Below are 12,264 nucleotides of genomic sequence, written 5' to 3' on the forward strand. Positions count from 1 at the left end.
TGTTCAAGTTTCTCTTATTTTTTTCTTTAAATTAAAGGTAAAAGTACATTCATATAAATAGATAACATAATGGATTTTAGGAAACATACACAATAACTCAGAATCCATTTTGGTATACATGGTGCTATGTTTCTCGCTGTTTTAAAAATCAGTAGCACATGATTATCATGATATCATTGATATCAATGTACGATGTGATATTATCAATAATACATGGTGATTGTACAGTATTTGGAAAATGACATCAAAAAGTAAAAAATTTTTTAAAAATTCTGCATAGATTCTGCTACGCAAAATCCCTCTAAACATTTTGGTTTATAATCTTTCGGTTCTTTTACAATCACACTGAAACAAATTTACAAAGCCTACAACAATTGTATGCTATTAAAATTCTTTGCAAAGTATTATTTCTCACAGCTACCTAATATTCCATTGACTATGTTGATTCCACGAGGTGTTCTCTACTGTTGGGCATTTATGTTGCTTTGAAACCCTTTGCTACTTTAATGCTGGGATAGACAACTTTGTGTATTAAGCTCCTTGTCTGTGTATAGTTGTTTTGTTATGTAATTGAGTAGTCGCAGGTTTTCATCCCTTTAAAGTTGTTTGTTTTATTTTGGCAGAAGCCAAACACTGCTCAGTGCAGTCTTGAGTATTTATGTATTATCAATTATCTCAGATTCAAGAGGGAAAGTTTGAAAAATAAGTGAGCAGCTTGTAACTTTCCCTTTTGAAGACCCATGTGGAAGCCAAGCCGTAGAAGAACTTATGATGTGTTATTTTAATACCATTGTCTACAGACGGAATTTGTGGATGGGGAAGAGCACGACCACAGAATCACCAGCCGCATAAACCTCATCGACCTGGCAGGCAGCGAGCGCAGTGCCTCCGCTCACACCCAGGGGGAGCAGCTGAAGGTACATTTGGTGCTTTCCTTTGACCGGGTTCATTCCCTAGGGCTTTGTTCTTAGGAGATTTCAAAGGAAATACACTTAACCAAAAAAAAAAAAAAAAAAAAAACCCAACACACACACACACACACACACACACAAATCTGTATTGGCACTTTGTAGACTGCATTGCTGTGGTTTAAAGAGCGAGCCATTCTTTTTGGTTATGATTGCTTTTCAAAGAAAATTGGCAAATTTTGCATCGTAAGAAAGTAGGTAGTATATGGAAGCAGGTATTGGGGCCGTAATCATGGAGGGAAGAAGTATTTTTGTGACATACATTGGTTTGGAGCAGCCGGCTTACACTACAACCTGGTTGTCCCTTGTGTGCAGGAAGGCGTGAGCATTAACAGGTCCTTGCTGACTTTGGGGAAGGTCATATCCGCGCTGTCTGAACAAGCAAACCACAGGAGGGTGTTCATTCCTTATCGCGAATCGGTTCTCACATGGCAAGTATCTTTCGAAGGTCAAAGAGTTATCTAAAATGGAGTGAATATGTGGGGAAAAGAACAGTGGACGGACTCCCCAGAACTTTGGGGCAGGGAAGCAGTGGTTAGCAGTATGAATCTTAGAGCCAAACTGCCTGGGTTTGCATCTCGGCTCTGCATCCCACAAGCTCTGTGACTGTGGGCGAATCACTGGTCCTCTAGCCTGTGTCCTCTCCGTAAAACGGGGTAATATCAGTACCTGTCTTTTAGGATTGTAATGATCATTCAGTGATTAATGAGAGTCCATGCACAGTAGCTCTCTATCAGTACAAGCAGGTGACACTGTCCTTCCTGTGATTAGTGCCCGGGATTTGGGCATCTAGTGTCACCATGCATGGTCCTGTGTGTGCAGAGGGAAACTCAACAGTTTTGTTTGCTTAGCACACTGGCCAGCATGTAAGTGTTTGATGTGCTTTCATTAATGAATGCGTATTTCATTTCAGATACCCTCCATTCAGGTTATATCTGTACAGATTTAATATCCAGTTCTGATAAGCATTAATGATAAGGACCGCATCTGTACTTGACAGGTGTATCTTCAGAAATGGTTTATTATAATATGATTGGCATCTGAAATCCTGTGAGGGAAAATCTGACCCTTTTTTATGCCTTTGAAAGTTAAGAATAGTGACTGATTCTTCATTAATAAAGATAGGCTTTTTAGTCTGTACACTTTATTCTCTATTTTAGAGAATAAAGTCTTTTGCATTTGATAGAAAACAAATTTTTGTTTACAAGCCTGTTCACCATTTTCAACATTAACGAGAGCACCTTCTCGAAAAGGTTGTGGCAGCACTAGAAATTCAGAGGTGGCCAACACACAACTCTTTCCTCAAGTCTGGGGAGAGGACACTTACTAAACAGTGATGGTTAACTGTATTTTAAAATCTTGCACAGATTATTGCTTCATGAAGCAATGTAAAAAGCATAAGAGAAAATGAAGTGTTTCTGAGATCTAAAAACAACTATCAGGTTGGTGCAAAAGTAACTGCGGTTTTTGCAATAATTTCTAACCTTTTGAACCGCAGTTACTTTTGCACCAACTAATACAAATGCCAAAAACGTTCTCGCTGGAGTGAAGAGTGTGAGACTGCATTATGCTCCTGTTAGTTTGTTCTGTGCTTCCTAGGTAATTATTGTTATTAGGTTGCTGTAGAAGCAGGACCTCATTAGGGCTCTTTTCCTTGCAGGCTGTTAAAAGAAAGCCTGGGTGGAAACTCAAAAACTGCGATGATTGCTACAGTCAGTCCCGCCGCCAGCAGCGTGGAGGAGACGCTGAGCACTCTGCGCTATGCTAAGCAGGCCCGGAAGATAGTGAATGTGGCCAAAGTCAATGAAGATGTTAACGCGAAGCTGATCAGAGGTGAGGGTTTCTCTAGAGGCTTACAGTTCTTTTGCGACACTTTCATCTCACATATTAATTTGGGCCCTGAAAATATGCAACTTAAGAAAATCAAAGATGTTTCCCTTGCTTGTTCGTAGTAGATTTTGGTCGTCATCCTGCAGGGAGGGAAGAAGGTAGGTAGAGGGGCAGTGGGTGAGAGAACGAATATTGAAACAACCAGGAAGAGGGCATAGAAGGCCGTGGGTACTGGGGACTAGGAGCAAAGGAAGGGTAGCTGTGCACCGCGTCACATACACAGGTGGCACTGGTCCGGTACTCAGTTCTGCTCGCAGGACCTTCCCTCCGTGGTCACCGTTTGAGGTCTCGCCTGGTTCTTCGGTCCAGATGCTACTTGGCCTTGAGTTTTAGCACTTCTCTGGCGTCACTTACGCCAAATGCCGCTCTGGATTTACCTCTTGGCACTCATCTGCGTAGGAGACACTGGAACCCCGCAGGGAGTCTGGACATGTCCTCCCCTCCTTGTTTCTGTGGAACCACCACCCTTTATCCCCATCCTCTGGCCCTGTGTCTGTCCCCGTGTAATTACCAGTGCCCCCTTCCCTTCTGAAGAGTGCATTAGATGGCCATCCTACGTACGAGGGGGAGAGTTCACGAATATGGAAGCACTTTTTTAGGTCAAGGTTAGGTAGAGATTGATAGATAATCTAGGGCAGTAAAACTGATTGCGGCAAAGATTCCATTTTACTTAGTAATCTTTAAAACTTCAAACAAAATGGAATATTGGAGGATTATGCCGAGGATTATGGAGGATTATGTGTAAATTATTATATGTTGAATGTTACCAATCAGGCATCTTTTAACAAATATTTAGAATTGAAAGCAGAAATTGAAAAGCTAAAAGCTGCTCAAAGAAGCCGTCAGAATATTGACCCTGAAAGATATCGGCTCTGTCGACAAGAAATAACATCCTTAAGAATGAAACTGCACCAACAGGAGCGAGACATGGCGGAAATGCAAAGGTGGGCTACACCCAATACCTTACCTGTGCTGCCTGGAGCCCTAGGACGGGCCAGGCCGAGGTGGGGCGGGGCAGGGGCGGGGCGGGAGGAGGGGTCTAGGAGGATTCTGCCTATTTCTCCCTCCATCCTCCTCCGCAGTAGAGCAGCCCACCCCCAGACTGTCATATTTATTCCTAAGTGGTTTAATAATCTTTATTGATTGTCTCAATTCTCAGTCATACATATTTGCATATTTTTAATTGTTATTTTGTTTGTCTTTGGAAAGAGCATGGAAAGAAAAATTTGAACAAGCTGAAAAAAGAAAACTTCAAGAAATAAAGGAGTTACAGGTATCTCTCGACTTTCTAAACTGACTTAAAAGTTAAAGAGACATGCCAATAAATATGCAAATTTAATTTCTCCCATGCTTACTGTATACTGTATACTGCTCTACAAAGCAAGGCTGTAAAGAGAATTAGTATACAGAAGTGTTGAGATCAAGAACCCGTAAGCTAGTTGGAAAGTTAACATAGAAACCGACTATGTAGTTCAGCAAACATTTCGTAAATGTTTATGCTGTGCCGGCATGGAGAGGCCAGGTGAGTAACCCGGAGTTGTGGTGCTCAGACAGCCCATGATCCAGAGGGAGGTCTGCAAAGTAGCATTAGGTGACTTGCGTGCAGTGTGAACCATCAGCGACTCCAGTTTTTAGGTGAAAACTGGCAGTTTCACATGGTTCCCCCAAATGCAATGCAAAGGACGTAACCGGTAGAGAAGCAGGAGAAGGGAGGAAATGATGAACTCTGCTGAGGGCAGAGAAAGGGACAACTCAGCCTGATTTTGTGAGCAGGACCTCAGGCTCACGGAACTGGAGTTTCTGAGCAGAGGGATTCCACGTTCGTGGAGGCACAGCGCAGCCTGGGTGTCAGAGAAGGAAGACGTTGTAAATTAATGCTGCTGCCAGCTTTGACTGCAGTGAGATGTAGATTCAGGCTATGAGGCAGTAAGGAACTTGAACTTGGGTGCACAGACGTGTTTTAAACAGGAGCTTCTGGTAGCCGTGTGGGAGACGGGCTTGGGGAGCAGAGACTGATGCTGGCAGGAGACTTCCCCATCGAGGAGCCTGTGCTGAGGTGACGGCAGGAGACGGGGAGGGCTGGAGAAAGGCAGTGGCCGCTGGAATGGCGGGCGGAGAGCTGCACCCAAGCGGCACAAAGGGGTCATATCAGAAGGACCGGGAGCTGGTTTTTTCCCACGTGGGGTGTTGAGAGGAATGGAAAAGTCTAGACTGAGGCTGAAGTTCCTGAAGTGTGTGCGCTGCACTGTGAAGTGACGAGGTCATTGCAGAGGTGACAAGCAGCCAGGTGGCCGTGGCTGGGGCACGATAAGGGACGAGGAGACAGCCTCACTGGACTCTGCAAACCTTAGGTGAAGGCTGTAGGAGTCAGGGACGGCTGTGAGCTGGAGGGCAAGCTTTGCCTCTGGTATGGTATTGTTTCTTTACAGGATGAAAGAGACCTGGACATTTTTATAGGAATCAAAAGTCCTTCATGGAGTGAGGTTCTAGAGGAGGAGGGAGAGGATGGGTCAGGGCAAAGGTGCCGACAGTACAGGAAATACTTCAAATGATCGGTAGGCGAGTTGTGTAAGAATTCAGAGGACGGGGAAACGTCCATACAAAGGCCAGTCCAGCGTCACGGAAGACGTGAGATCTGAGTTGGGCTTTGAAGCCAGGGTAAGATTTTGGTAGGCGGAGAAAAGGGAACGTGCTTTCTGGGAAGGAAGAATTGTATGAGAGTAAAGGTGGGAGAGTTCGGGGTGCCAGAGGATGGTGGTGGGTCTGTTCCATTGGAGCAAGTGGTTTGGAAGGTCATAGGAGGTGAAATGGGAGGCGTGTGTTACGGTTAGTTTATTGAGCTTAACATCTAGGCCTAGGAGTTTGAGTTTTATCCTAGAGGAAATGCAAGGTCATTGAAGGTGCTTGGCTAGGAAACTGATGTTTTGAGAATACCCTTTCAGGAGAGTGAGCCTGGCATAAGATGTGAAGGTCTGAAAACAGGAAGAATTGTTGGCAGGCAGTGGGGAGCTGCCACAGTCGTTCTGCTGTGAATTGACAGGGAGACAAACCTTCATTTACGGAGACTTCACGTAGAGCGATTTTGATGTTTAATGTAGACCGTTCATTTGAAGGGAATTTAACAATTCCATGCTTGTGGTTATGGTCCATTTTTTTCTGACTTCTAGAAAGCAGGCATCACATTTCAAATGGACAAGCACTTGCCACATCTTGTGAATCTCAGTGAAGACCCTCAGCTGTCAGAAATGCTGCTCTACGTGATAAAAGAGGGAATGACGACCGTTGGCAAGTGTCTCCCAGGCTCCCGCCACGACATCCAGCTGTCTGGGGTGCTGGTGGCTGACGACCACTGGTACGTGCGACTTGGAACAGAAAAAGGCACCTGTCCGCTCAGTAGGCTGCATATCGTCGTGACGTGTGACTTCCTGCACATGCACATGCCTTTACACTGATTCTGTGGTTTAATTCTTCACATGCACCTTCTACCAGGAAAAAAACCATTCTCTGTGTTTTGTAGGGATGACATGGGCACAAAGTAAAAACGCTCTTGTTTTCGTTTGGGTGTGTGTGATCTGGTGGTGGAGGGCATGGTTTCTTGGAATTATAATCACAGGCAGGGAACGAGACTTGTATCCATCTCATGAAGCAGGAGTTTTGGTTAGATTGACAAATTAGAGATTTTCGTTCTAGGTGAATTTTGGTCCTATGAATTGAACGATTTTACAGGTACCATTTGGCAATAAGATATGTGAACTGTCTGGGCTCCACGTTGTGTTGTCAAGGTTTATCCATGTTGATGCCCTTTCATTTTCAGTGCTGGAAAATATTTTATTGTGTTTGTTTATCTGTCTCTTATGTTGCTACAATCTGTCACGTTTGTTGATAGGCAGTGTGTGGCTTGTAACTTTTTGCCCATAATGTTGCAGTGCATGTCTTTGTAGTGTCTGCTGGTACAAATGGGAAGGTTCCCTTATGGCAGCCTGAGCTGTGAGCCCCGAGGGCAGCTGCTCAGAACTTGGGAGGTCTGGCCTGCCAGACAGTCACCTCCAGCTGTGACAGTCTTTCTGTTTACCCCCTGGGCTGCATAAATACTGTGATTTTCCAATTTTGCCATCATCATAGTTTTTAAAGTTTGGGAAGCACTCTTAAATTGTATGTCTGAGAGCAGAGATATTATGTTGCAAGATATGTGCATGTTCAGCTTTACTTTAGGTAATTTTGAATTGTTTTCCAACATGGTTATTAGTTTCTACTCCCATTGGCATTGACGGTACCTGTCACTCCACACTCCTGTCAACACTTAGTACTGTCAGACTTTCATTTATGCCAGTTGGGTGGACAAGATATGGTACTTCACTGTGGGTTCAGTTTGAATTTCCTCCACTAACAATCTTCTCGAATGTTCTCTGGCCGTTTTTGTTTGTTCTTCAGTGACTTCGGTGCCCATTCACGTCTGTGTCCATTTTTCAATGAGATTGTTTTTTCCTTAGTAATTTCTAGGAATTCTTCATATACTCTTGTTGCCAAGCCTTCGTGGGTTGTATGTGTTGTAAATATGTTTTCTCCAGGGTGTGGCTTGTCTTTTCACTATCTTGTGCCTTTTGGCGAATCGAAGTTCTGTTTTATTGCAATCAGTCTTCCTTTGTGGTTGTCAATTTTTGTGTCTTGTTTGAGAAATCCTTCCTACACTGAGGTCATAGAGATGGTCTCCTTAATTTTCTTCTAGGTGTTTTGAAGTTTTGCTTCCACATTTCAGTTTTTTGTTAGGTGTGAAGTAGGGATGTAAGTCCATTTATTTTCCGTGTGAATGACCATGTGTACCAGTACCATATATGAAATAGTATGTTACTTTTGTGACCTGCAGTGTTCAGACAAAACACTTCCAAAACTGTGGGAGTCTATTTCTTCCAACTCATACCCCATTGTTTTAATTACTTGAGCTTTAGAATGTCTTTATATTTGACATGGCAGAGCCCCTGCTCTTCAGGTCCTTTTGCTCTTCTGTTAACTAATTGTTTTCTACAACAAAAAAATCCAGCAGTATTTACATCAGTGGCAAAGATGTAGAACACATTCCCAAAGACTTTAGAGCCAGGAGGGGACTGGGAAGAGCCTGTATTTCCCCTTTCAGTACACTCATCCGTGGTTGTTTCACTGGACAGGAGCTGGGGGAGGGCCGGTTTCACTGTTTGTCTTCACTGCTGAGACAGATCTGGCACGTGGGAGCCCAGGGAATAAATGACTTCAGTACCGCAGTGCACATTGACGTTAGATGGTCTTGCACACTTAGTGCTGAAAAATGGAAAGAAGGGAGCGCTCAGTGAGCTGGAGCCCTTCTTGGACTGTAGCATCTAATTTGGGCCTTGACAGATGATGGACATAAGGGAGAGGACCTCCCCTGTTGAAGTAATGACCCAAACAAAGGAAGGAAACTGATGTAAAGGAAAATCCGGGTGGGGCTTTCCTGGGAAAATAGTGGCAGATAAGGGGGCTTCCAGAAGGTGAGGCCAAGGGGTTTTGATGGCGGAGTAGATTGAAGAGGAGAGGGGAGGGGTCAGAGCAAGCAGACCTGGTTTAATCCTTTAGCTGATGAACACCCTGGATTGGTGGGCTGGCCATCTTACCTGGGGGCACCTACTCTGGGGCGCTGCTCTGGGGGCACCTGCTCTGGGGGGCGCCTACTCTGGGGCACTGCTCTGGGGGCACCTGCTCGGGGGCGCTGCTCTGAGGGCACCTGGTCTCTTCCAGCCGCAGTAATGGAACTGCTGTTCTCTAATCACAGACTTTGGAGCCTAATCAGCAGCCGGAGGTTTTGGGTTAGGACTCAGCTTTTGCTGCAGTTTCCTTTCTTTCTGTTCAGTTAGCCCAAAGATAAATTGGACTTTGGAGTTTCCTTTCTAGTCTCTGAACGAAAGACTTAAGAGGAACAGAGCGTTACTAGGGGACATTCCAGTGTCACCATACAGCCAACGTCCATTGAGATTCTCTTAGCTGCATGCTCTCCTGTCTCTAATACCCCATTTTTCGTGAGAGGAAAATGTTTGTGGTTTGTTCCAGTATTTAAACTCCTAGAAAACCAGAAAGTTAGAAAAGTGAAAAATAAGAACATTAAAAGACTTCCATTTAGAGGTAAACTATTTTCAATATTTTAATATGTTTTGTGTTTGTTTTTTTTTGCGGGCGGAGGAGGTTTTTTCTTTTTTCTTTTCCCCGAAATAAATACAATGAAACCTCTTCCTTCCACTGGTGGATAGAATTTCTAGAGAGGCTTTTCATCAGGCCTTTTCATCAACACATCAGAATCTAGTTGGAGGAAAGTAAGAGAATTTTAAGTTATTGTCACAAATTGACGTGAACGTTAACGCAAAACAAAGAATCCTCTCGGGCTCATCGTGTGTTGCTTTTTTCTTCCTTTGGCAACTGTCCTGTAATATTAATAGTGTGTTTTTATCTTAACAGTACTGTCAGAAATTTTGATGGGACGGTGAGTATTGTCCCAGTTGGGGAAGCAAAGACATACGTAAATGGAAAACATATTTTGGAAGCCACAGTATTACATCATGTAAGTTGGCCGGTACCAAAATGTTAAAGTTGCTTGATTCTGGGCTAGTTGTTCAACTTATTCGAGTCCCAGTTTGAAAATTCGCTTTTCTATTTGTTCATGAACTGCCTTTTTTTTGGTGCAAAGACAAAAGTTCTGAACGAGGCCCGCTCTCAGCATTGTTCCGGGTCCAGTGACGAGCCGGGCTTTACGGTCAGGCCAGACACGGTCAAAGGGCTGGCCCTGTCATTGGCTGTGTGACCTTCGGAGAGTTACGGGGTCTGTGTATCACCCCTGCTTGGACACCTGCGAGCGCATTTTAATGATTGCAGTGGGACAACTGGCAGAAAGCAGCCTGTCGCAGGCACACCAAGACATACGGGCACTGCATCTGTGTCCTGTGTCAGGCGGGGAGGGTAAAGGACAAGAATCGTGTTCGGGCCTTAACAGCGGCTGCAGCCAGGCAGCTCGTGAAAGCTTGTTACTGCTGCTAGGAAGCCCCGTGTGCCTTAGTTTCCTTATTCCTAACATCGGGATGACGACGTGTATCTCCTGGGTTTGGGAAACATGAGTGTCATGGGATGTATGTAAAGTGTTTAACATAGTTCTAGGCGTGTAGGAAGCGCTTCATAAAGGGCGGTTGCTGTGCTTTCTATGTTTATCATTACTTGGACTGACTGCGTGGAATGACTGAGCATAGTAATGTGCTTCAGACTCGCTTCCAGCGGTAACTGTTTTGTGTGCTTAGGGTGATCGGGTGGTTCTCGGTGGAGACCATTATTTTAGATTTCATCATCCGGTGGAAGTCCAGAAAGGGAAGAGACCGTCTGGTGGAGATGCTCTTACGAGCGAGGGTCCAAAGGACTTTGAATTTGCAAAGAACGAGCTGCTCACGGCACAGCGATCGCAGTGAGTGCTGTTGGGGTGAAGCAGTAAGGCTGGGGGGTGAGGGCCGGGGGAGGGGTGTTTCTGCAGAGTCAGCTCCCACGAGTCGCCGGGACTGAAATTTCTAGGGACGGAGCCTTGTCTCCTGGTACACCTGTTCATTCCACTTGTGCCTGTCCTGTCCTAGTCCTGGGAATAGAAAGAAGAGTTGAGACTTAGCTCTCACGCTGGCGGCATTCATCATCTCGTGGGGTGACAAGCACACAGCAGGGACAGAGCCCAGCTCTGTGTGGGGACTCCTGGTGCCGGCCGGGATCAGCGAAGGTTTCTAGAGGATGAGAAGACACTCCCTGGAGTGGAGTCCTTACAGACCATTAGAAAGTAGCCAGCGGAGAAGGCGGGGCGGGGCCGGGGTGCACCCGTTTTCTTTCCTTTTGCCCGGTTTTAGCTCATGCAACATTATAGGATTTCTGATTTAAGCAGTATCCTCCTAAACGAAATGGTTCTATCTTAAAGGATATGGGATCGTTCAGGAACTGTAAGCAGACACGAGATAGACATGGTCAGAATGACATTTTTAGGGAGACCACCAGGACCCAAGCCTGGATGACAGGCTGCCAGTGCAGTTAAGGGACGACTAAAGGAAGACAAGTGCTGTGTGCTCGGGGCGGAGAGACCTGTTAGAGGGGGAGGCAGGGCTCCATGACCAAAGGGAACAGGAGGAGGAGTCGGCGTGGCCAGGTGGGCTGGGCTGGTCCTGCTGTGTCCTCGTCAATGTCTGAAGGTGCTTTGCTCTTGTTTTTGTTGTACAACATGCATAGCACAGAACTCACCTTTAAATGACCCCTAAGTGTCCAGTTCAGTGGCGGTCAGTGCAGCCACATTGTAGTGCCACCATCACCACCATCATCTCCAGAACTTTCCCGTCTTCCCCACTGACGGTCCGTCCCCACAACACACTAACTCCCCACCTGCCCTGGTAACTCCTGACCCACTTTCTTTGGACATTCTCATTTTCAGTAAAATTGGGAATGAATGGAAATGTCTGTTATAGATGGTTCAAAATATACGGTACAGTCTCTGCTTTATCAGCCTGTGTCACGTGCTTTTAGATGCATTTCCTTGTTTTCCTACTCTACGTCCTAAACATGAAAGATACCGATACATGACATAACGTATTTGCTCTAATCACTGTCGGTTTAACATAAGAGACCCTTATTTTGTGTTCACTATAATAAGTCTACTGTTTACTGCAGAGCTCACCATAACATCACGTTTTTACATAAGTTATTTTTCTTAAGCATTTTTAAGCATATTTTTCTTAAGCAGAAAAGTACATTAACTTAACTATCAGGCAGCTGCAATAGTAACTAAATTAAAAATAAGCAAGTTTTTTTTCATCCTTTAATTTTTTGTGTGTAAACAATTCTAAAGATAATAAAAATTTAAGAACACTATTGACGGGCTGTCAGAAATTGAGTTTTAAGATAGAACTTTTTGTTTAATGGAAAGCGTTCCAATGTGGTGCAGAACGTTAAATGAAGAACTCGTGACAGCACGTCCTGTGAATGTTTTGCTCTTTGTAGACTGGAAGCAGAAATAAAAGAGGCGCAGCTGAGAGCAAAGCAAGAAATGTTACATGGCATCCAGATTGCGAGAGAAATGGCTCAGCAGGAGCTCTCTTCTCAGAAAGCTGCGTATGAAAGCCGCATAGAAGCGCTGGAAGCAGAGCTGGTGAGAGGCAGAACTGGTTCTCCTTTCTCTGCCCTTGGCCCCCGTGACGTGTGGCTGTGACGTGTGGTTGTGAAATAGTTGTGTCCCGTGATGCGTGGCTGTGAAATGGTTGTCTTGTGACGTGTGCTTGTGAAATGGTTATGTCCTGTGACACATGGCTGTGAAATGGTTGTCTTGTGACGTGTGCTTGTGAAATGGTTATGTCCCGTGACGCGTGGCTGTGAAGTGGTTATGTCCCGTGACGCG

General features: G+C 44.9%; 1 protein-coding gene across 1 annotated transcript in view; it reads left to right on the forward strand.

Moving 5' to 3' along the window:
- KIF14 (kinesin family member 14) overlaps positions 1-12,264 on the forward strand; it is a gene marked incomplete at both ends in the record, with an annotated part of 42,224 nt that overhangs the window by 9,922 nt on the left and 20,038 nt on the right. Inside the window, 9 exons of the mRNA XM_081038952.1 lie at positions 801-917; positions 1,284-1,403; positions 2,633-2,801; positions 3,655-3,802; positions 4,068-4,131; positions 6,026-6,210; positions 9,318-9,420; positions 10,148-10,308; positions 11,871-12,018. Of these exons, the coding sequence (XP_080895078.1) occupies positions 801-917; positions 1,284-1,403; positions 2,633-2,801; positions 3,655-3,802; positions 4,068-4,131; positions 6,026-6,210; positions 9,318-9,420; positions 10,148-10,308; positions 11,871-12,018 (1,215 nt within the window). The remainder of the gene's footprint in view (positions 1-800; positions 918-1,283; positions 1,404-2,632; positions 2,802-3,654; positions 3,803-4,067; positions 4,132-6,025; positions 6,211-9,317; positions 9,421-10,147; positions 10,309-11,870; positions 12,019-12,264) is intronic.

This window comes from Rhinolophus hipposideros, assembly GCF_964194185.1.
Source record: "Rhinolophus hipposideros genome assembly, chromosome: 26".
NCBI lineage: Eukaryota > Metazoa > Chordata > Mammalia > Chiroptera > Rhinolophidae > Rhinolophus > Rhinolophus hipposideros.